We start from the raw sequence: 25,300 nt of genomic DNA on the forward strand, positions 1-25,300 counted from the left end.
AAAATTATACCATTTTATCCATGCTGTCCTCTATTTTAAAAGTGTAAACTGCTGTACCTGCGCAAAATTTTATTGAATAGTCTGTCTATTTAACTGATGGTATAGATGTTGGTTGGTGTGACATTGTTAAGGTTCAGGTTACTTTATTTGAACCCAAAAGTAGATTTTGTTCGTAGTGTACAAGTTCATACACTTGACACACTTTTTACAAAAAACACAGACATTAAATAGCTTAATAAATAAATGTGGTAAGTAAAATAAAGTGCTCTGCATTCCCATCATCACTTGCCCTATTGCTATGAATTATTCAACAGAATAATAGCTGCTAGAACAAAGCTGGTTTTACAACGTTTTGTTCTGCACTGTGGGAATATAAAGCTTAATTTGTGGGTAAAGCACTGTGCTATTAACCTAAAGTTTGTAGGTTTATGACCTTTGTTGTCTTTTTAGTCTTTGCATTGTGCCAAGTAAATGTTGGCCTTAATTGGCCTTATAATTTCTGCTAGCAGTTCTGTGTCTTTCATTTTCTATGAAATAAATGCACTAATGATTTACCATTACCATTGACTGAGGATGAGATCTTCTGCTGAAAAACTTTCACAAGTTATGTTATTAATGATTTTATACTGACAGATATTCCCAAACCAACTCTGACTGTGCTGCCACAGAGTTCATTGTTCACTGGAGACTCAGTTACTCTGAGATGTGAAATGGATCAGTCATGGGATGGATGGAAGTTTCTCTGGAGTAAAAACTCAAACACTGAATCTACTGAAGCTGCAGCTAAAACAATTGATTCAGTGAAAGTCTCTGATGGAGGAGAGTACAGGTGCAGAGCACGAAGAGGAGGATATTACACACATTACAGTGAACCAGTTACAGTGACAATATACGGCAAGTATTTTTCCACATATACAGTTTTTCTCAATTGCTAACACACTATAACTGAGTCAGCTGGCATAATTTTCCAACCCATTTCTTACAAAGATGCATTTCTCAAAATGTTTAACACATTTCACCTGCTTTCACACACATTCCAATTCTCTCAATGATTTCCGCAAAACTCTACACACAATGCCCCCATTTACATTGGTTTAACCATGTTCTCATTAAGAAAACACAAGTACACAATATAATTACCCCAAGCATCCCAATATGGACTCAAATAGCATACATTTATCCACATGTAAACATTAAGTAGCAAAGCTGATGACACACCAGTCAGAATCTCAGGATAATATAAACAGGAGAACAAATGATTGTGTGCTTTGAAATGAATTACAAAGCACTATAGTTGACCATGTTCTTATGCATGCAATGATCATGAGGGAAGTTGGCCTACAGGGTTTTATCCTACTTAATTTTACTATTTTATGTATTTATGTTGTGGATTTCTTTCTCTGTTATATTTACAATAAATTCTGTTGAGAATGTTTTATATGTTATATGTAATATATGTTGTGTTTAATTGTAGCCATGCACTTCTTGCATGTACTTTTGCAGAACTAGTGTCTAGGGGAGGTTGTGAAAGTCACTTGTCTGAAGACTAAAAATCTGCTAGTGTGGCTAATAAGGTCATTACCAACACTGTAATGCAGTTTGGCAGATGATGGTGATTGATTGATTGATTTACTATACAGTAATTGACAACATAGTGTATTGTGTGTTCATATTCAGATGGTATTCAAACGTTTCTTAAAATAGTGTAATGAAAGTAGACTTTTCTGAATGCTTATTGCTGAATTTCGCTGTATCTGCACCACTCTATTAATGTTGCACATTCTGTAATAGACATTGACTTGCAAAATGATTCCTGATTCACAAAATAGAGGTCTTTTTTTTGTGATCAACTTTTTATTGTTTTTAATCCAAATAGGGGCCTTTGTAACAGTGTTTTGAACTTATCTCACAAGTGTTCTCTAGGCGGTGAAAAAGTTTCAAGGTTTTGTGTGTCATGAGGCCAAAGTTTTATGAAAAAAAAAAAAAAAAAATTCATAAGCCACTAAATAAGTGATTATAACAGCTATAGAGAACAACAGTTCAGTCTAACCTGATTTAACATGTTTTGTAATCAAGTACATATACCTGTGTTCATAAAGTAAAAACAGCATGATGTATTTATTTATTTTTTATTTAATTATCACACTATTTTCATTGTGATTTGTTGTCTGTGTACAGAAAAACCAAACCCCAAAGTTACCATCAAACCTGATCAACATGTATTCAGAGGAGAGACAGTCACTCTCAGATGTGACATTGATGGTGAAGGAGTCACTAGCTGGCAGTACAGCTGGTATAAAGACGGTTCAGGCAGTGTTATCAGTGAACTACAGGAATACACATTCAGTCCTGTTACTGAGTCTGACACAGGGAAATACTCCTGTTATGGAGCAGAGAGTCAAGGATCACGCACATCACAACACAGTGATGCAGTTACACTGACAGTATCAGGTGAGTTTGATCATCTCTTCATACACACACACAAACACACACACGGTTAACATGTTATTACAGTTTTTTTGAATTGCTAAAACATTTCTTGAAACCCAGAAAAACCTTGCACTCATCGACCAGAGCGAGAGCGAGATCGTGCCCATTAACGAGCTTCATCCAGCTGTAGCGCTGCATGGGACTTTCTTGGGAAGAATGTCTCCAAAGAAGTGTGTTTTGGTTGTAAGGGAAAGATAACTTCCCAGCGTTATGTAAACAGTGGATACAGTTTGTTTTTCCTGGGCAGCAGTGGAGTTTCACAAGTATGTTTGTTGACAAACGTTATAGAAACAAGGCTCAGTTCGACGCTGGATTTGCACATCGTTTGATACTGAAAGATGGAACCTCTGTGAAGTTGGTACCCCATAAAAAGAAATAATCACCTAAACTATGCCATTCGTTTGTAATACATTTGTGCTGATTCGGTGTTTAAGATATTAAACATTCTTTTTTTGGCCGTGTGACGTCACTCTCCACCCCATGTTGGCCAAATCGCTCTAAACCATCGCAGTTCATTTGTGCTCGATTTGTTTCCGTTTGTGCCATTAAAACAAACACTGTATCTAGTTCCCTTTCGAAAGCTTCAGTCGATGCTGCGCTGCTCAGCGCATTGGGAAACGTCTTGTTCGTGACCAGCTGTGAATAATGTGTGTAACACATCGATAGAATTGACCCGGCGGTAATATAGCCTCGGTTGATGACGTCATCTGAGTGCGCCCGCAACACGGGGCTATAAATAGATAAGCCACAGGTGCATCAACAGGTCTTTTGTCTTCAGATCATTCTGTGCAGGGTTGCTGCAGGAAGATTCTTTTTGTCTACTATAGATCTTCGTACGATGACCCAACGAAACAGTAAGTGTTTGTGTTCCTCCATGCTCTCGTCCTATGTATGAGCTGGATACGCATGATTACTGTTTTGTTTGTTTGGGGGAAGAGTACGCGGTTCTGGCTTTTTGGACGGGCGAGTGCGAGCATTGTGAACTGCTCTCAGTGAAGATGCTTCGTGCTCGTCTGAACTATTTTCAGACCGCACCCACCTTTTCGTCGGAGGGCTCTCGTGCGGGTCTGCGTGACGAGCGCGAGCGACGGGGGCCCGTCCCTTTCGCTTACAGTGTCACCAGATCCACGCATCCTCTCTCGTGATCTCGAAGCGCGCTCCGGTGCTTCTTCGATTCACGAGGAGGATGATATATCTCTTGAGTCTTCGGGCGATGAGCAGGCTGCCTCTGAATGCTCCTCTCGCGAGAGGAAATTGGTCGAGGAGCTGCTCGAGGTGGTTACTCGTGCGGTGGACAGGCTGCAGCTTGATTGGCCACGCGAACAAGAGACCCCCAAACGTAGTAAGCTGGAGGGATAGGTTTCTGTCGGGTGGTAGGAGAGAGAGACCGCAACATCAGTCTCTCCCCTTTTTCGAGGACCTCCATGATGAACTGTCGAAGTCATGGAGCGAACCATATACTTCCCGCATCTTTGTGCCCTCGACGTTGACTTTTTCAACTATCGTGGATGCAAAGTCGCGGGGATATTCGGAGATGCCTCGGGTTGAAGAGTCGCTTGCGAGCTATCTCTCGTCTGAATCTGCATCCTCGGTGAAGAAACCTACTCTCCCCACTAAACCTTGTAGAATTACATCATCGCTAGTGGGTAAAGCTTATCAAGCTGCAGGTCAGGCTGGTGCTGCGCTGCACACTATGGCAATGTTACAGGCATACCAGGCTGACCTATTGAAGGACTTGAGTGTGGGCAGTACAATCGACGAGGAAGCATTCGCTGAGCTTCGTCGGGCCACAGATTTGTCTCTCCGGGCGACCAAGCAGACGGCTCGTGCCATTGGCCGGTCGATGTCAGCTTTAGTCAGCACGGAGAGGCATCTGTGGCTTAATTTGACGGGCATTAAAGAGAAGGAACGTTTGTTTCTTTTAGACTCTTCTATCTCTCCATCTGGCCTGTTTGGCGATTCGGTTAATATGGTCGTCGACAGGTTTAGGGAAGTAAAGAAACATGAAGAAGCGTTTGTTCAGTTTCTTCCTCGCCGCACTCAAGGGGAGGGGGGGCATCAGCCACCCAGCCTCGCCCCGGTCCTTCAAAAACCAGGGAGGTTAAAAAGCAGAGCGTGGCAGACCGTGCTCCCCCTCGTAGTGATTGGGGACAGGTTTGCCGTGCTCAGCAACCTCCCAAGCCAGACCTCAGGACTTTTATTAATAAGAAGAAGAAGTCCTGACGCCATGGCGCCCGTGCTGGTGGGGGTAGTCCCTCACGGGGTGGTGTGCGCTCGAGAGCTTTTCGCCCCGCCCCGTTACCCTCACAAAACCCCTCCATCCCGTGGTGGCTTCTTGTGCCTCGGGGGGCGGGGGTTTCCAGCGAGATATTAGATGTTCCAGTGCTTCCTGCCATCATCCTGGACACGGAACATCTAACATCCCCTCAAAAGGAAGTATTGAAATTGGTACCACTCTCAGAGAGTCTGGCAGCGTGGAAACTTCTGCCAGGCATTTCTGCATGGGTGTTGAGCACAGTACGGATAGGATACAGGATCCAATTTATTCGTCATCCTCCACGTTTCAACGGCGTGGTTTCCACTTCCGTGAAACCGGAGCTGATGCAGGTACTGTCTCAAGAGCTACAAACTCTTCTGGGCAAAGAGGCCATAGAACATGTTCCTCTTCCACAGAGAGAGTCGGGCTATTACAGCAGATACTTCCTAGTTCCCAAAAAGGGTGGGGGAGTGCGTCCAATCTTGGATCTTTGAGGCTTAAACCGTACAATCAGAGCACTCAAGTTCAAGATGTTAACCGTCAAGACGGTCGTGTCGCAAATTCGGCATCGCGATTGGTTTATCACGATCGATCTGAAGGACACATATTTTCATATAGAGATTTTGCCACAACACAGGAAATTCCTGAGGTTCGCTTTCGGGGGCGAAGCATACCAGTTTCGGGTTCTTCCTCTCGGCCTAGCTTTATCACCCCGCACGTACACAAAATGCATGGATGCAGCGCTGGCTCCATTACGACTCCAGGGCATTCGCATTTTGAATTATATCGACGATTGGCTGATAATAGCGCAATCGAGAGAGATGGCGCTACAACACAGGGACATCGTGTTAGCTCATCTAGTTTCTCTGGGGTTGAGACTCAACACCGAGAAGAGTGTTCTCTGTCCGGCCCAGAGAACGGCTTATCTCGGGATCGTTTGGGATTCGATCACGATGCGGGCACAACTGTCTCCCGCTCGGATCGAGACCATTCAGCAGACCATGAGCAAGGTCAGGCTAGGCCAGGATCGCACTGTTCGTCAGTATCAAAAGATGTTAGGTTTCATGGCTTCAGCATCCACGGTGATTCCTTTGGGGCTGTTACACATGAGACCGTTTCAGTTGTGGCTAAAAGCCAGAGGGTTTCATCCGAGAGCCAATCCTCAAAGGCAAATAAAAGTGACGCGCTGCGGGCTTCGTACACTATCTCTGTGGCTCAGACCCCGGTTCCTTGCCTTGGGTCCCACTCTAGGGGCACCCGTGTCGTCGCAGACTGCTAACGACAGATGCCTCCCTGTTGGGCTGGGGAGCAGTCTTGGATGGCCACCCAGCTTAAGGGGAATGGGGGGGGTCGTCAGCTCGATTGGCACATCAATTGCCTCGAGCTGATGGCCGTATTTCTGGCTCTGAAATATTTCCTCCATCATTTGAGAGACTGTCATGTTCTAGTACGGGTGGACAACACAGCAACAGTCTCGTATATAAATCACCAGGGGGGTCTGCGCTCACGCAATCTGAACAAGATAGCGAGGCAGATTTTTCTTTGGGCCTAGGACAAGCTCCTGTCACTCAGGGCAGTTTACATTCCGGGGCGTTTGAATGTGGGAGCGGATTTACTGTCCAGACAGACACTTCCGACAGGGGAATGGAAACTCCACCCAGAGGTAGTGAAACAGATTTGGGAAAAATTTTACGAAGCAGAGGTGGACCTCTTCGCCTCCCATCAGACAGTGCAATGTCCCCTCTACTTCTCTCTGAGTCACCCAGTCTCCCTGGGTCTGGATGCGATGGCGCACACATGGCCCAAAATGCGCCTGTATGCATTTCCTCCAGTTTCTCTGCTCCCGAGAGTCCTAGCCAGAGTTCACCAACAAGGGTCTTGCCTCTTGCTGATAGCGCCACGTTGGCCGAACAGGGTATGGTTTTCGGAGATAATATCTCTCCTCGACGGCTCGCTATGGGTGATTCCGGAGAGGAGGGACCTTCTGTCTCAGGCAGGGGGTACGATATTCCATCCCAGGCCCGACCTGTGGAATCTTCATGTTTGGCCCCTGAAGGGTACCAGCTGAGGAACACAGGGCTGTCGCCGGGTGTTATTGATACCATCCTTAGTGCTAGGGCTTCCTCCACCAGACAGAGTTGTGCCAGTAAATTGGGTGTCTTTGACAGGTGGTGTGTGGTACACAATATAGATCCAGTCAACTGCCATATTGTTTCAGTTCTGGACTTCATGCAAGAGAAATTGTTAACAGGCACATGCCCTGCTACTCTTAAGGTTTATGTGGCCGCTCTTTCGGCTTGCCACGCCTTGATTGACGGGATGCCACTCGGGGGAGACACCCTCTGCTCTCTCGCTTTCTTCGTGGGGCCCAGACGACTGAGGCCTACAGTAAAAACCAAGATGCCTTCTTGGGACTTAGCTATAGTTCTCGAGGGTCTGGTTGAAACCCCCTTTGAACCTTTAGAGTCAGCGTCTGATAGACTTCTAACTCTAAAAATGTTTTTTCTCATGGCAATAACTTCTTTGAAGAGAATTGGGGATATGCAGGCTCTGTCTATCTCACCATCATGCTTAGACGTGGCCCCAGGGAGCGTGAAAGTGATTCTGCATCCTCATCCTGATTACCTGCCTAAGGTTCCGTTTTCGGCTGTACATCCGGTCATTCTAGAGGCCTTCTGTCCTCCGCCGTTCGCAACGCCGGAGCAGGAGAAATCTTATAGACTGTGTCCAGTCCGTGCTCTTCAGCTATAGAGTTACATCACACTGCACTTTTCGTTCCATTGACTTCCATTCATACGCATGCGAATGCGTCAGACTGGAAACGCAAGTTCATGCGAAAAATTTCGCATTTAGCTGCGTACCAAAGTTCAAGTTTGGTTAACTCTGACCTGTGAATTCGCATCACGTGAAGATGTGTGACCAGTAGAAAATCGATACGTCACTGCGTTTACTCTCTTTATATAGAAATTCAAAAATGGAGGAAGCGCTAATTTTAACCGTAGCGCAGCGTCCAGTTTTATACAACACTTCTTTAAAAGATTATAAAAATCTAATAAAAAAAGAAGCTGCATGGTTCGCTGTGTCAATGGAAACAGGAACAGACGGTACATTTGAATGAGGGCGCATTTTTTATTGCTTAGTGAATATATATATATAGAGAGAGACAGAGATTACATTATAATTACTATACATGAGTGTATTATTAATTTACTTAATGTTCATTATTTTACTTTTATATTTTCAAACTCATTTAAAAATTAATTTTTTGCACACCACAATGACCTATTTAAAGGCTTAAAAATGTAATATATAACGCTACATATATGTACAGTCAAACTAAAATTTATTCAGAAACCTTGAACATTTCATTCATTAATACCGTTTATTCACTATAGTTTAAAAATATGTTAATAAAATATATGTACACCAAATGTTTATCAGTTTTACTGGTAGTCCACTGTATGAATAATTCTGGGGTATAATATGTCAAAGTTTACTTTATTTTGCTATACTCACTTACACAAATTAACTATAGTGTCCTGCACCCACTAGTAAAAATATATTAAAAAGGTCTGAATAATTTTTGATTTGACTGTGTGTGTGTGTGTGTGTGTGTGTCGACTTCCCAAACAGACTTCAAAAGCAAACTCTGCTGCATGAACCTGGCAATATTCTTTTATTTTTCAGTTGAAACTTGCAAGAAAAAAAGGTGTGGGCTCAGAGACACCTACATGAGAGAGAGAAGGATAGAAAGAGACAGTAAGAGAAGTGGAAGTGAAGGAGGACACAGAAGAAGATGGAGGTTTTTCGATATAATGAGTTTTATTGAAGTATTTGTGGCAGAAAGACCCACATGTGGGAATTATCCACAAATACTTCAAGAAAAACAACTGACCATCAGGCAGGAATCAAGTGCAGGCACAAGCAAACAGGTGCAGGAACAAGTGCAGAATAGTTTCCTATTGTGACTTATGAAAAAAAAAATAATATGTATAATAATAAAAAAAAGATAGGTTTTTTTTTTTTTTTTTATAAATATAGAAATTATGACTTTTCAAAGACTGAAAATCATATTGTTAAATGCAATTTCCAGGTTTCCCACCAGTCAGAACCACAGCAGATCCTCAGCATCAGCAGTCAGGTCCCCAGCAGCCAGGTAGACATCAAAAATTAGACTTTGACTAAAGTATACTTTCGTCTAATACTTTTTTTTTACATTTAAGAACTCAGGTGTGTGCCCAAGACATGGTAGAAAAACAGGATGACTATTTGTAAAGCTGCTTTCAGAAAAGTGTATTATGATATAGACAAATAAATTTGACTTGACAGGTCCCTGAGTCCCAGGTCCCCATCATAAGCACTCAGGTCCTCAGCTGTCAGGTCCCGAGCGTCCAGGTCCCGATCGGCCAGGTCCAGGGCGGCCAGGTCCCAAGCGGCCAGGTCCCGGGCGGCCAGGTCCCAAGCGGCCAGGTCCCGGGCGGCCAGGTCCCGGGTGTCCAGGTCCCGAAACTCCAGGTCCCTGTATCAGGCACCAGCAGCCAGGGCACCACTGCATCTAAAAAGAAAAAAAGAAAATCAAGTGCCATGGATGAATTTGAAAGTGAAATAATGTCCATTGTAAAAGAAAAGAGAAAAGAGGATGATGTAAGCAGCTTCCTCAACTGCATTCACCCAGCTCTCTCCCGTCTTCCCAGGGAAACCAGGAGTTCACTACAAATAAAGATACTGCAGTTGATACATGAGGCTGAGTACAGTGTCAGTTCACGAACATGATCTTTATAGTAATAGCTCACTCAAAAATGAAAATCTACTGCAATTTAACTCTCCCTCAGTCCATCCAAGATAAGTTTGCTTCTTCATCGGAACAGATTTGGAGAAATTAAGCATCACATAACTTGCTCTGCAAAGGATCCTCTTCAAGCAGCTAACTTGTGGATAACTGTGATGTTTTTATCAGCTGTTTGGACTTTCATTCTCTCCATTGCTGAGCAAGAGATGTGATGCTTAATTTCTCCAAATCTGTTCTGATGAAGAAACAAACTCATCTACATCTTGGATGGCCTGAGGGAGTTTAATTTCAGTATATTTTCATTTTTGGGTGAACTATTACTTATGTTTTATAAGTTTCTTATAAGTTCTCGTGTTTTGAGTGCATTAAGTTGTTTTTGAGTGCAATTACGGAGTTGTTCACTCCAAAATGAACATTGTCAATTAATTCTAAAGAATATTATTCCTTAAAGAAGATGTGGTTTTTCCAAAACAGGTTCTAAGAAGTTCTAATAAGTTGCTATCTTTTCCTGCTGTTATGCAGGAATTGTTGTTTTTGAGAAAACAATAAAACCAGTTTCCTGATTCATTACTTTGTCTTTTTGCTAAGTGTACTTGAACATTTTCTTAAAACTATCACTAAGCTTTAGCATCGCTGACAATACATTTCAAATGATTCGACAGCCTTTTTGGAGATCCCAACTGTAAACATACCATTGTAGTGGAGATGTTCTTGATGTCTTGGTTGTTGGACTCAGCTGATAATATCCATCATGAGTAACACATCTGCTGTAAACACCAGGATTTGTTTTTACTGGAAACAAGCATGGCAATATGCATTTTGCATTCATGTACCCAAAGGGTAACTTTCATTCTATCAAAAATTTAATATGTGCATTTAAAACATGTTGCTGGTGTAAATGTAAGGTTTATGTACACACACACACAAACAATGGAAAAATTGAAGTGGCTCTGAAAAGAGCCTTTATATGGTGAGCCAGACTTCCTCAAATCTGGTTATACTGCCAAGGAACTGCACCACACGGGGAGCTGAAGTATTCCCTATACTGGTCCCTCACAGCTAGGGCCTCCCGCGACGCAGTGCTGCTTCCCATCCTTCCAGCTGTGTTCAGTGCAGAACCAGTGGTGGAAGGAGAGTTCTCATGACCCCATCTGTTAAAATAGTGGAGAATGGTGGTTGCTTGCACAATCTTTTCTTGCATCACATGGGCTCAACTCCATCACTCTGTGGTACACACGAAACTGAGCTGCCATGATGCCAAACATTCTCTACAATCCTCCTTGCATGCGACAGACGGAAGTTGAAGATCCTCTGGTCAGCAGGGATTGCTCTTCCTGGGTAAGGACGCAGAAGATGTTTTCGGAGGGGAAATGCTTCATCTCCAACAAACACAAATGGTACCTTACCAAGGTGTTCACCATTAGGGAGAGGCTCATCATCTGGGAGACTGAGTCTTCTGTCTGAGAGCTCTTCCAAGAGCAGAGGCAGACAACGTACCACCATCACTACTCTTGCCAAAGGCACCGATGTCTACTACTCTGAAGAGGTAGTTGCCATCTACCACTGCCAGAAGAACAATAGAGAACTGTCCCTTGTAGTTATAATAAAGGGACCCAGAATCAGCAGGGGCTTTTATTGTAATGTGCTTCCCATCAATGTCACCCAGGCAGTGTGGAAAAGCCCATTTACTGGAGAACCCCTCAGCAATCGCCCTCCAATCTGATTCCTGAGGCACTGGCATATACTCTCCTGCCAAACTCTCCCAAATGGCTGTGGCTACTGATGGCACTATTCCAACTACAGTGGATTTGCCCACCCTGAAGCTTTTGGATATAGTGTGGTACGAGTCACCAGTTGCCAAAAACCTGAAAATGTAAGAGTATTTTATTAATATTAATGAATATTTTATGAATATTGATGTTATTTAAAAATTAATATCCCATAACTTCACAATAATACAACAATTTTAACTCAAAATTTGACAATTAAATGGTGAAAAGCAGGTGGCCTGGTAAATGAATCTGGCCCCAAACTAGTTTCTATCAAAATTAGTGGGTAAGCTTTTTTTTTTTTTTAGCATTTGTAGACATCATAACATAAAATATATTGATGTTAAAGTACTCATCTTAAACAGATCGCCAGGCGTTCTGCTGGACCTATTGCCTGACGCAGTGTGGTGTCCTGCCTCTCAATCAGTGGAGCGATCATACGCAGCAACCGATCAAAATCGGCGGGACAGAGCCGAAAGTACTCCTTGTGGCGATCCTCATCCAGCCGAAGCTCCTGAATTAAAGAATGGAATTCACCCCGTTCATTCCGAGTACGTAGAATAGGGTGAACCCACAGCCTTCTCTTTTCCAGACGCTTTCGACGCCGTCGCAAAAAGACACAGTACAAGCACATCGGAATCTATGTTGTGATGAGGGGAAACCATGGTGCGTGATGTCATATCCTGCTCCCGCTCATATTCGCAGTGGTGTCCGAAAAAATTTCGCACGCTCAAAGTCTAGTGTGACCGCCCCTTTACGTCCACCGCACTAGCCAGTGGCGTAAGTCGGAGCAACTGTTCGTCTGTTATGGTGGTGGTAACAGAGGAGCAGCTGCCACCAGGCAGACCATGTCTCACTGGGTCAGGGTTGCTATTGCTTTGGCTTATGATGCGCGCGGTCAAGCTTCGCCTATAGGTCTTAGAGCTCACTCCACAAGGTGGGGTCGCCTCCTCTAGTGCTTTAGCAAGGGGTGCCCCCTTACAACGGGTTTGTGATGCGGCAGGTTGGTCCTTTCCGCACACATTCATAAGATTTTATAGTTTGGATGTCCATGCTACTCCGGGCTCTCATGTCCTTGAGTCAACATCACAAGCTAATGTCTGAGGCCTTCTTGTGGTTTGGTAGCACACCTGCACAACCTTAGGGGTCCAGACATTTTCAAGCACGGCGGCGTGGGTATTCTCGTTCCCAATGCGCTGAGCAGCGCAGCATCGACTGAAGCTTTCGAAAGGGAACGTTCCCGGTTACTTAGCTGTAACCTTGTTCCCTGAGAAAGCGGAACGAGATGCTGCGCTGCATTGCCGTACTGAAATATGTCCCAGGACTGCTCTTCAGACAAAATGTCCTGTTGATGCACCTGTGGCTTATCTATTTATAGCCCCGTGTTGCGGGCACGCTCAGATGACGTCATCAACCGAGGCTATATTACCGCCGGGTCAATTCTATCGACGTGTTACACACATTATTCACAGCTGGTCACGAACAAGACGTTTCCCAATGCGCTGAGCAGCGCAGCATCTCGTTCCGCTTTCTCAGGGAACAAGGTTACAGCTAAGTAACCGGGAACGTTTCCTTCCGTAGATATAACTAAAATATTTTCGGAGGCTGTGACATCACTCTCCACCCCAGTTCATCTAAATCACACAAAACTGGTGTCATTCGTTTGTGCTCGATTTGTGCCGGTTTGTGTTGTTGAAATGAACATCAAAAATATTTCTCCTTCTTAGAAATAACAAAAACAATTCTGGGCAGTGACGTCACTCTCTACCCCATGGCGTCTAAACCTCTCCAAACCGTTGCCATTCCTTTGTGCTCGATTTGTGCTGTTAAAATAAACAACCATGACCTCTTCTTAAATATAACAGAAACTTTAATCTCCACCCTGTTTAGCGTGGCCACAGAGTTTGTGCTGCCTTAAAATTTTAAGTTGAGTCAGCTCCAAGTTTTACTAACTTTATATTTCAAAGTTGACTAAGCTTAAATTTCAAGGCAGCATTACGTTGAAACTTTGAGACCGTTTTTTTTTTTGTTTTGTTTTTTTTGTTTGTTTGTTTGTTTTTTACCTGTGAGCCTAATCTTTCTAATACATTTGTGCTTGATTTGTGCCATTAGAATACTAAATATATTTCCCCAGGAATAACAAATATATGCTAATTCAGGGAGCTCTCCACCCATGCCAACGGCTCCGTTTGTTTGTGCTTAGAGGTTTTTGATTGCAAAATATTAAAAACATTTTTACCTCGTTTATATGTATATACAGTAGGCCTATCTATCTTTTTTTGTGGTCTTTTTCCTTTTTTCTTCTTCACACGTTCAGTATAGCTTAAGGCTATTATATCTTTGAGCACTTTTTCTTTAGTCCATTATATCCTTTGTCTTATTATTCAGTGCGATAAATAATCGTTTGTAAGGGGGACAGAAAAGGTTAACATAATATTAATATAATAATATTAACTGTTAAATGCAGTAAAACCATGCAATTACAGTTACATATAGCCTATAGATAATGACATATTAAATGCTTCTGCCCCCCCCTGCCCCCCCCCCCAACCCCCTTTAAATAGGCCTTTTTAAGAAGAATTTTAGTTACAACCAGAATTTTTTTCACGGCACAAATCGATCACAAATAAACGCGGCATTTGGTGAGGACATCACCTGGAATATGGCTATATGCTATATGACCTAGGGTCTAATTAATATTATTAATATTAATGAATATTTGTGGGGAATAGGCCTAGATGTTTCATATTCTAACAGCACAAATCAAACACAAATGAAATAGAATGATTTAGACTCACTGTAAAAATAAATAAATAAATAAATAAAAATGGTCTCTCTTGAAATTTAAGCTAAGTCAACTTTGAAATATAAAGTTAGTAAAACTTGGAGCTGACTAAACTTAAAATTTTAAGGCAGCATGAACACTTCTTTTAACGGCACAAACCAGCACAAATCGAGCACAAACGAACGGCACCGGTTTGGAGGTGTTTGGACAGCATGGGGTGGAGAGTGACGTCACTGGCCTGTTTTGTATTTGTTATTTTTTGAGGACAGGAAATAGGTACAATGTAAATTTGAATGGCACAAACCAGCACAAATCGAGCACCAAGGAATGGCAGTTTTGCACCAATTTAGATTGCATGGGGTGGAGAGTGACGTCACTGTTCGTAAAAATTTTATTTTTGTTATATAAAAGAAGTGGTCATAGTTATAGGGTTTCTTTTAACAGCACAAACCAGCACAAATCGAGCACAAACGAATGGCAACAGTTTGGAGAGATTTAGACGCCATGGGGTGAAGAGTGACGTCACTGCCCAGAATTGTTTTTGTTATTTCTATGAAGGAGAAATATATTTGACGTTCATTCCAACAACACAAATCGAGCACAAACGAATGACACCAGTTTTGTGCGATTTAGACGAACTGGGGTGGAGAGTGAAGTCACAGCCTCTAAAAATATTTTGGTTATATCTACGGAAGGAAAATAGATACAGTGTTATTTTTAACAGCACAAATGGGCACAAATCAAGCACAAACGAACTGCGCTGGTTTGGAATGATTTGGGCAACACGTGGTGGAAAGAATGTTTAATATCTCAAACACCAAACCAGCACAAACATTCGTTTTTGCGGCACAAATCAGCACAAACGTAGCACAAACAAATGGCATAGTTTTGGTGATTATTTCTTTTTATGGGGTGCCAACTTCACAGAGGTAAAGAAGTAGCAGTCCCAGCTATAAAACATCCCGGTCATGATTCAGAACTGTAGACGATAAGTGAAATGGCATCAAATGTTTGTTTTGTTGGCATTCAGATCTCAGGTGTTAGTCACTCTTTAGCTCCGCCCACAGCATGCCTCCAGGAGCTCTGCTTTTCCGGAAAGAATCATAAAGCTGTATCTTTCTTTTATAAATATGATAAAACTAAAGACTTTTTGGAGATATGAAGGATGCCATACTACTCTATAGGTACTCAAGATTAACATGATATTGGGTGAAACTGTGTGTGTTATGCCCCCTTTAAACACAAATCCAAACATTCAAACTAAATTCACAGAACCCCTGCCTCTTCTGGCAAAATCAAACAATTGCTTCAAAACCATTTCACCTGTACTCAAAATCAAACAAAGCTTTCAAATCACACACACATTAGTCAATAATGTACACACTACAGATCATTCATTAGACACTACATCTGTCACAATCATGGATTTTAGTTTGTTTTCTTCCCTCATGTTTCACTTGACCTAGTTTCTGTCATCCTTTGATTAGTTGTTTTAGTTCACCCCTGTTAGTTAATTATCCTTATTTGGTCTGTGTATTTAACCCTTTCGCATGTGACTGTATATATATACTGTATGGATTGTATTTAGGGTTTTGCATCACAAGTTTATCACAGTGCAAATTGTGTTTTAGTGAGTTTAGTGTTTTGCAAAAAGAGTGCATGAGATCTGCAAACAGTGTCTAAACTGACTGAACATGTTTCAGGTTTTGCAGAAAGAGTGATTTATTTGACAAATTGGTTTAGGCTTTTGAAAATTTAGTTCAGAGTATAGGGTTTTAGTGTCTTAGCAAATGTAAAAAAAAAAATAAAAATAAAAAAAACTGTAATGAGTGATTTCTTTATTTCAGTTTTCAGTGTTTCTCAGAAGTGGTTGACTGAAGGAGATTCAGTGAGACTGATCTGTGAGGTTAACAGCTCCTCTGCATGCTGGACATTCAGCTGGTACACTCTAACTGCTTCATCAGGTAAGATATGATGTAATTTGTTTTATAAAAGTCAAATCTATTATTTAATATGTCTGAATCTGTTACACTGGAGAGTCAGAGACGTTCGGATCCAATTGCAGTATTTATTAACAGAATGGTCAGACAGGTGGAAATCAGGAATGGCGTCAGGTATGTCAGGGGTAACCAGAATCGAAACCAGAAACAAGCAGAGATCGGGGCAGGCAGCAGAGAATCAGAGTCAGAATACACAATCCAAGAGTCAGACACGGAAGAACAAACAAAGGGAAAACGCTCGGAAATGTTAGACGGGGCTAAACAAGACTTCGCAGTGTGATGGTGTGAGTGTGCTGCTTATATGGTGTGTGTGTATTAGTTGCAGGTGTGTGTGTGCAATCAGTCCCGGGAGTGAGGCAGGTTGGGAAATGGAGTTCTGAATGAGTCCTGAGTGGAGTGCCCTCTACTGAAGCTCACAGGCACTCCAGCTAGAGATCGTGACATAGCCCCCCCACAAGGAGCGGCTTCCAGACGGGCGGTGGAGCGGAGGCGGAACAGGGGGAGGGATGGAGGGCCAGGTCCATGTGGAAGTGGAATGGCTTGTGACCAAGGCAGAGCCAACGGAACAGGAGTCCACCGGGGCGGAGCAGGCAGAACTGGAGCCCACCAGGGCGGAGCAAGGAGCCCCCACCGCTGAGCAGATGGGATAGAAGCCCACCAGGGCGGAGCAGACGGGACAGAAGTTGACCAGGGCGGAGCAGAGAACCACCACAGCCGAGCAGAGGAGACAGAAGCCCGCCAGGGCGGAGCAGAGGACCACCACAGCTGAGCAGATGGGACAGAAGCACAGTGGAGTCAACGGTACAGGAGAGCAAGTCTGGTCAGGTGGGACTGAAACAGAACATAAACAGGTTAATGGCGGCCTCTGTGGTCGTGATGAGGTGGTTAGAGAGTTCCCAAACGGCCTCCATTGCCGTGACAGGGCCGGCAGAGAATTCACAGCCGGTCTCCATGGCCGTGACAGGGTAGGACGAGAGTTCATAGACGGCCTCCTTAGCCGTGACAGGGCAGGCAATGAGTTCATAGACGGCCTCCGTGGCCGTGACAGGATGGGCGGTGAGTTGGTGGACGACCTCCTTGGCCGTGACAGGACAGGACGAGAGTTCCTGGATGGATACTACTGACACCTCCAAAGGTTCTGCAGCAGTTACAGTCTCCTTGACATCAATACAACAGGCTGAGAGAACCTTGCTTGGTGCAACAGACAGGCTGTGACGAGGCTCTGGATGATCTGTTGTGGTATGATGAAACTCTGGAAGATTGGTAGTGATTTGACTGGGCCTCATAAAGTTTAACTGTGACTTGAGGTTGTTCACTAGGATCCACGGTGGCGTGACCTTGTTCACTAGGATCCACGGTGGCGTGACCTGACTCTGGACGGTCAGCGGGGACCTGACCTGACTCTGGACGGTCAGCGGGGACCTGACCTGACTCTGGATGGCCTGTGGAGACGCAAAGGTGCTCTGGATGGCCTCTGGAGACGTGAAGTGCCTCGGCTTCGGGAACCATCTCGGGCACCGCATCGGACACCGCCTCGGGCACCACCTCAGGAATGGCCTCAGACCCCGCCTCGGTCACCGCCTCGGCCTCGGGCACCGCATCGGGAACGGCCTCGGGCACCGCCTCCGGAACGGCAGCGGGCTGCTCGGGAACGGCCTCCGGAACGGCAGCGGGCTGCTCGGGTACGGCCCCGGGACGGCACTGCTCGGGTACAGCCTCCGGGACGGCAGCGGGCTGCTCGGTTACGGCCTCCGGGACGGCAGCGGGCTGCTCGGTTACGGCGGGCTGCTCGGTTACGGCCTCCGGGAGCCTGTCTCCTCCTCCACCCTCTATGACGGCGAGTCGGTGGTACCTTGTCCGGAGACATTGAGTCGGCCATCTTGTGCTGTGGCGCTGGGCTGGCGGCCCTCTTGTGCTGTGGCGCTGGGCTGGCGGCCATCTTGAGCAGTGGCGCAGGGCTGGCAGCCATCTTGTGCACAGGTGCTGGAGTGGTAGCCATGACAGGATGAGTCTCAGGAGCGGCGGCCATTTTGTGAACCGCCTCCGGGCTGGTAGCCATTTTGTGGAGAGACTTTGGGGTTTTAAAGTCCTCTGCCTCTCCCACAGTGAAAGGAGAACCACATAACAAGAGTGCATAGTCCATAATGTCTCTTAGACGGCCATTAAATTCCCCTCCATGTAACCATGATTTAATTGCTTCATTGAGTCCAAAACGAAACAAGTCCTTAAACAAAGCTTCATCATTTAGAGGAACTTGATATACTAACTCACAGAACTGCTGAACATACTCCTCAATAGATTGATCTCCTTGCCGAAGGTGCAGTAGCTGGTCCACTGGGTCAATGATAGGGCTAGATAGTTGACACACTGACCTAGAAGTGGGAACCGACATCTTGCTAATGATAGAATTCCGGACTGCTGGATCCTGGTTTGGCGAAGTCTTCTTTTTGACTGGAGATTGTTGTACGTTCGGATCCAATTGCAGTATTTATTAACAGAATGGTCAGACAGGTGGAAATCAGGAATGGCATCAGGTATGTCAGGGGTAACCAGAATCGAAACCAGAAACAAGCAGAGATCGGGGCAGGCAGCAGAGAATCAGAGTCAGAATACACAATCCAAGAGTCAGACACGGAAGAACAAACAAAGGGAAAACGCTCGGAAATGTTAGACAGGGCTAAACAAGATTTCGCAGTGTGATGGTGTGAGTGTGCTGCTTATATGGGTGTGTGTGTATTAGCTGCAGGTGTGTGTGTGGAATTAGGTGCATGTGTGTGTGTTTGAGATCAGTCCCAGGAGTGAGGCAGGATGGGAAATGGAGTTCTGAATGAGTCCTGAGTGGAGTGCCCTCTACTGAAGCTCACAGGCACTCCAGCTAGAGATCGTGACAGAATCCAGTCATTACAGAGCAGGTATGTGGGGCACATGCCTAAATGCTAAGTTCTGTCAACTCTAGATGGCGCAGGCTGATGGGTCATTAATGCAAACTGATGATATTCACAGCATTTAACTATTTGGCACAAGCTGATTGGTTCATGTTGCATACGCAGCCAATGGACCCTTTTCAAAAGACATTTCAACAATCATCAGCATCGTAAATCCTAAGTTTTTTATACTTCAATTTCTTAAAAAAAATTGTGTACATTTTAACACTATACTTTGTATTATATGACATTGCAATTTTCAACTAGTTAAAGGGATACTCCATCCCAAAATGAAAATTTTGTCATTAATCATTTACCCTCATGTCTTTCCAAACTGCCAAAGACTGCCAAATAAATAACAATGTAAGGTCCATAAAAGGTATGAAAGTCGTCGTCAGAATACTCCATCTGCCATCAGATGTGCAGTTTAGGTTATATGAAGCGATGGGACACTTTTTGTAAGCGAAGAAAACCAAAATAACGACTTTATTCAAAAATTCCCTTGTCAACGGTCTCCTCTCAGTCTCTCATTATCACCGTATGGTGTGTATGCTCTTCTGTGTCATCCTTCTGTGTCATCCACGTGTTCCCGTTGCTTCATATAACCCAGATTGCACGTCTGATGGCAGATGGAGTATTCTGACGACGACTTTCATACCTTTTATGGACCTTGACACTGTTATTTATTTGGCAGTCTATGGGACAGTCTTAAGCCTCCAGGTTTTCATCCAAAATATCTTAAATTGTGTTCCAAAGACAAACTGAGCTTTTACGGGTTTGGAACGACATGGGGGTTTCTTATACAGCATCAATGGGAGTGAAGGTAAATTGACATTGTTCTATCTTTTAACTGTCGTTATCAGTCTCTCTCTATTTTATTCCCCTTTTTTTGAAAGTCGTGAAAACACTATCGTGGAGTTTTTCTTTTTTCTTTTGCTATTTGAGCAAATGAGAATGCTATACATATATATATATTGTGGTAGTCTCCCATTCACTGCTATAGAAGATTCCCCAACTATGATGACTTCTACTGCTGAGAAACCTGGAAATATGAAAAAGTTTTCATGTTCACAGCAGCATGCACATTTTGGCTATTTTGTTTATCTTCTCATTCCAGCTTTGTTTTGGGGGGTAATTATATATGCTACTTGTGCAGCAGCAGTATGTCTTAAATACTCACAACACCATATACAAACAACCACTATGGGTCACTGGTGTGGTGAGTTCAAACAGAATCAGTGTGAATGACACAGTACTGAAACAAGCATGTGTAAGAGTGGGTTGTATGATACACTGATCGATGCATGTGGTCATACAGTAGCAGGAAGTATAAAAAATTTTCTTGGTGTTTTCAGAGCTCAATGTACTGTGAAAACAGTGTGTAAGTTTTGAAACTGAAAAAATCCTCTCCATTTCACAATGTGTTTCTTCCCCAAAGTCCAGAGTAGATGGTCATTGAAATTTGAAGCTTGACTATTTATTATGGCAAACAAATGTTATTAATATTATAAGTGAACTTGAAGGAAAACAATTAAATAGGCCTGATCAAAATGTTCAACCCATTTAAAAAGGGAGATTTTATGCTTAGATGTATTTTGAAACATTTCTCAGGTGTTTCTCCTCCAGTCTCTCTGATCATCAGTCCCAGCAGAACTCAACACTTCACATCTGTCTCTCTCTCTCTGAGCTGTGAGGACCAGAGTAACTCTGATAGATGGAGAGTGAAAAGATACACAGACAGATGGGGGCTGCAAGATTGTCCATCACTACGCCATGCATCACAAACAGGATCTACATGTACAATCAGCTCCACCATCACATCAGACACTGGAGTGTACTGGTGTCAGTCTGAATCTGGAGAGAACTATCATCCTGTTAATGTCACTGTACACTGTGAGTCTGTGCGTCTGTATTTATTCATTTTACTGGCAGTTAACATATCAAGGGAAGCGTTAAATACAATTCAATTCAATTAACTAGTTCACGCTTTTACTGAGTGTTAGGGGATTGTTCTACATTAAAGGAGGATCCCCCATATCTAGGGACCAAGATAAAGAATTGGGCTGTATTTGACTTGGGCCAGTAAGCAACTACCTTGTTATGCCCTAGCAACCACCCAGAATACCATAGCAACACACTAAATACCACCTGGACACCAATGGGCAGTGTATAAAAATGTAGTTCTGTCAGGAGAAAATAATATACTTGTTTTTATTGTAGTCACAGCACTGTTTAAATATTCTTACTATTTGCAATCAGCACACATTTCTTCTGTTTCTGTAGCTGGTGTGATTCTGGAGAGTCCTGTTCATCCTGTGACTGAAGGAGATAATCTGACACTACGCTGTTTATATCAACATTCAACTCCACCAAACCTCAGAGCTGATTTCTATAAAGATGAATCACTAATCCAGAACCAAACTACAGAGATGATCATCTCTACTGTCTCAAAGTCACATGAGGGTTTCTACTACTGCAAACACTCAGAGAGAGGAGAGTCACCCAAGAGCTGGATCTCAGTCAGAGGTGAGAGTCAATAGAAACTGTGAGCTGATTTATTTCTTCTTATGTGACCCTGGACCACAAAACCATAAGAGTCAGTTTTTCAAAAATTGAGATGTATACATCATCTGAAAGCTGAATAAATAAGCTTTCCATTGATGTGTGGTTGAAAATCATAAAAATCTCAAATCTGAAGGTGCAAAAAAAAATCTAAATATTGAAAAAAACGCCTTTAAAGTTCTTCAAATGAAGTTCTTAGCAATGCAAATTACTAATCAAAATTAAGTTTTAATATATTTACAGTAGGAAATTTACAAAATATCTATATAAATATCTATATAAATATCTATAAAATATTATTTCTTCTTATGCTCTCGTTCAGATACAGTACATGATAAAGTGCTTGTGTGTCTGTTTTTCAGTGTCTCATTCAGAATCGCAGATCTCTGTCCTCCACACACTCAGTTCTGTACTGGCAGTTTGTCCATATCTGCTAGTGACAGTTGTGCTGATTTTCAAATGCTGCAGGATGAGAGGTATTAGAAGTCATATTTAATTGACCTACAGAAAACATGCATACCCATTAAGTAAATACTGAAAATATTGTTTTTGTGTGTATTTAACAGTTACTTCTGTTGAAGAGGAAGAAACTTCAATGTGATAATCTTTTGTGACAATAAGACAACTTCAGCTTCACCCTGGAATTCCTTAATGTCATATTCATAAGCTCAGGCAGAGCAGAGCTTATAGTAGAAGTAATGTAAAAGTCATGAGTGACTGCATTTGAATGCATGAATGAATCCTCTTACTGATTGTTGTGTGTGTGTATGAAATACAGGAGTCACTCCTGATTCAAGATGACTAACCTTTTGGCATCTCAAGGTTGTTAAAGTCAACATGAACCAGATTTACCAGCCCACTTGACTTCCATTGATTTCATTCTTATTTGATTTTATCCATCAGGAATTGATTGTAAAAAGTAGGTTACACTTTGGAATAAATAAGAAAGAGTACATTTTAAATTCATATTGACGAACCAGAAACGTAACCCATTTGGTTTTTGATAGTTTTAATCAATAAATTATTTTTAGAAATATGGACCAAATCTCATTGTGTTTTTCTGGACTTCACTGAGCTTTAGCATCACAAGTGCATCCTAATCAGTTAAGTTCATATAATTCCAATGGGCGTTTTATTTTCATCTTTCAATATTCATGTTTTGGTTTATTTAAAATAAAATGCCTTTCTGAGGCCTGAAAACACAGTGACCGTATGTTAAAAAAGTTTCAGAAGGCTTACCTTACATTACTGCTGTTTGTCAGCATAGTTCTGTAACTTTTCATTATTCATTCATCTGCTGAAGGATCTAAGGGTCCTCAAATGCAAACTGTGTGGGTTTTGCTTCAAGAGAGCAATCATACATTTGTGTTGTGTTTTACGTACTTTTATTTTATTTTTCATTTATTCATTCATTCATTTATGATCATTTTACCATTTTATTATTCCATTTAATCATATGATCATTTATAATAATCATAATAATTATAGCCAATTATCTACTGATTTCATTGATTTATTCACTGATTAGTCATTTATTATGTGTGTATGTATATACTGTATATATATAATTGTTCCATTGTTGTTTAGTCTTATGACTGTGTGTTTCCATGGCTGTTTGTCTTCATGAATAAGAGATAAGAGGGAATACTTCTGGAAATTCAAAGTTTATGTGATGTTGTTTTAAAGCAGTTTGGTGTTCGTCAGACATATGTGACTACCATTATACAATAAACTCTGCTATTATCACTTTGTTCTGCTCTTCTCTGGCTTTGCTCCATCAACTTCTTGGCTGATAGAAGACTGTGAATAAAGTTTTGGGTACCAGACTAAACATTGGTTTTGTGTACCAGACAAGACTTGCTGTTAATGGGTTTTGGGTATTAGACAACTTTGCTGACTAGTTGTTCTGTTGCTAGACAAACGGACATTTTTCTGACAGGACCTGGTATATGGGGCTGGATCTGATGTTTCTGGTGTAGAGGTATGACCTAAGATTTTGGTGCAGCAGACAGGATGGAATGACACAGAGCTGTTATCTCCATAAAAGTCTAAATTGGGGTTGTTTCTTGCATAACCAGATGATATAATGTACCAGACCACTGGACTACTGACTCTGGGCCAACAAGTGAGGACAAGGATGATCCCTGCAACCGTCTTCCCCTGGTTAAACTACTGCAAGGCAGTGTGAGTGTGTACTGTTTGACATTTCATGGAAATTCGGTACCGTGGATAGCAAAGCTGAAGTGGTCAGAACTCATGCTTTTTGCCAATTTTATATTGACAGACATTCATACATCAATTCTGACTGTGCACCTTAAATAATGCACAAATTTCATAATTTACACTGATAGTTTGATCACTTCATACATGCACACACACATTTGTCATGTTATGAGTGATTTTTCTATTTCAGACAGACGCCAGACAGTTTTAAGTGTTTCTCCACAGAAGTGGTTGGCTGAAGGAGATTCAGTGACTCTGATCTGTGATCTATTTGGTATAGAGGCTAGACAGTTTTCATCAGGTAAGATATTATTTTCTTGTTGTGGTATCTTATTGATGTGTTTTTTTGAAAGTTATAAGTATTGTTTATGTCTGAATGCAAGCATTACAGACCAGGTATGTGGGGCACATAAATTGCCTAAATTCCCACTGGTTTCAAGAAGTGAGACCCACCATAGATAGATGCCCAGTCATGCACTGTCAGTCATTCTTCTGTAAAATCACAAAGTGTCATTGTTTGTTTCATGTATCTGAATGTACTGGAGACAGATATGTACTGTAGGGCTCAATAGTATATGATTTAGTCCTGGTATAAAAATCCTAAATGCATTGGGTTAGACCAACAGAAGTAATCAATAAGGGTCAAATCAGATGATCTTGTTTTACAGACTGCAGCAATCATTATCAGCTGCTCTCAGAAAGGGAGATTGTCATTAAATCTGAAGCATGACTGTTTATGCACAAATGTTAATCATATTATAAGTTTACCTGAAGGAAAATAAGGAAATAAGCCTAATTAAAATGTTCAGCCTCTTAAAACCTCTTTTTATGATTTTTATTATTTGTTAATTATTTTATTAGCATTTATTTTGAAACATTTCTCAGGTATTTCTCCTCCAGTCTCTCTGATCATCAGTCCCAGCAGATCTCAACACTTCACATCTGTCTCTCCTGAGCTGTGAGACCCAGAGTAACTCTGATAGATGGAGAGTGAGAAGATACACAGAGAGTGAACAGTGGGAAGATTGTCATCATCAGTGTGGGGGATCACATACAGGATCTACATGTAGTACAATCAGCTCCACCATCACATAAGATGGTGTGTTGTGCTGTCAGTCTGAATCTGGAGAGAACTATCATCCTGTTAATATCACTGTACACTGTGAGTCTGTGTTTTTGTATTTATTTCACTGGCAGTTTCGATGCATAAAGCAGGTTAATTAAACAAGAACAGAAAACATCTGTGGGCAAAAAAAAATAAAAATAAAAAATAACCATTGGGCAGGCAGTACAAAAATCGAGTTTTGTCATAAAATATAAAAATCTGTTGTACAGGTATGTTGTTCATATAATCTAACTCTTTACATCTATTAGCTCAAGTTTCCTCTGTTTCTGTAGTTGGTGTGATTCTGGAGAGTCCTGTTCATCTTGTGACTGAAGGAAATACTCTGACTGTGCGCTGCTTATATTCATATGCAACTCCACAAAACCCCAGAGCTGA

General features: G+C 42.3%; 2 protein-coding genes and 1 long non-coding RNA gene across 4 annotated transcripts; 1 reads left to right on the top strand and 2 right to left on the bottom strand.

Annotated features, from left to right (window-relative positions):
- The first annotated feature begins 636 nt into the window (after positions 1-636).
- On the top strand, positions 637-23,322 carry LOC109067104 (sialoadhesin-like). Of its 2 annotated transcripts, none has more exons than XM_042717803.1 (7): positions 637-894; positions 2,179-2,451; positions 15,938-16,054; positions 20,626-20,907; positions 21,298-21,540; positions 21,939-22,052; positions 22,143-23,322. In XM_042717803.1, exons 1-7 carry the CDS (start codon positions 711-713, stop codon positions 22,175-22,177), a joined length of 1,248 nt encoding a protein of 415 aa, XP_042573737.1. In that variant the 5' UTR covers positions 637-710; the 3' UTR covers positions 22,178-23,322. The 2 variants fall into 2 exon arrangements, with proteins under 2 accessions (XP_042573737.1, XP_042573740.1); XM_042717806.1 differs by having other exon boundaries at positions 21,951-22,052.
- LOC122136183 lies at positions 8,405-10,327 on the bottom strand. The gene is made up of 2 exons (XR_006153991.1): positions 10,229-10,327; positions 8,405-9,457 (listed from the first exon to the last, which is right to left on the bottom strand). It is a non-coding gene; the product is annotated as an uncharacterized LOC122136183 (long non-coding RNA).
- LOC122136155 (protein ANTAGONIST OF LIKE HETEROCHROMATIN PROTEIN 1-like) lies at positions 10,534-12,056 on the bottom strand. Its single transcript, XM_042717862.1, has 2 exons — positions 11,662-12,056; positions 10,534-11,401 (listed from the first exon to the last, which is right to left on the bottom strand). Exons 1-2 carry the CDS (start codon positions 11,937-11,939, stop codon positions 10,972-10,974), a joined length of 708 nt encoding a protein of 235 aa, XP_042573796.1. The 5' UTR covers positions 11,940-12,056; the 3' UTR covers positions 10,534-10,971.
- Positions 23,323-25,300: the final 1,978 nt, after the last annotated feature.

The sequence above is a fragment of the Cyprinus carpio genome, chromosome A3, assembly GCF_018340385.1.
Source record: "Cyprinus carpio isolate SPL01 chromosome A3, ASM1834038v1, whole genome shotgun sequence".
Classification (NCBI taxonomy): Eukaryota; Metazoa; Chordata; class Actinopteri; order Cypriniformes; family Cyprinidae; genus Cyprinus; species Cyprinus carpio.

Coding starts and splice junctions, on each gene's coding strand:
- LOC109067104 (XM_042717803.1), top strand. CDS start 711: ATGGATCAGTCATGGGATGGATGGAAGTTTCTCTGGAGTAAAAACTCA. Junction 895..2,178: donor AGTTACAGTGACAATATACG/GCAAGTATTTTT, acceptor GTCTGTGTACAG/AAAAACCAAACCCCAAAGTT. Junction 21,541..21,938: donor GAGCTGGATCTCAGTCAGAG/GTGAGAGTCAAT, acceptor TCTGTTTTTCAG/TGTCTCATTCAGAATCGCAG.
- LOC122136155 (XM_042717862.1), bottom strand. CDS start 11,939: ATGTGCTTGTACTGTGTCTTTTTGCGACGGCGTCGAAAGCGTCTGGAA. Junction 11,402..11,661: donor CGCCTGGCGATCTGTTTAAG/ATGAGTACTTTA, acceptor TTACATTTTCAG/GTTTTTGGCAACTGGTGACT.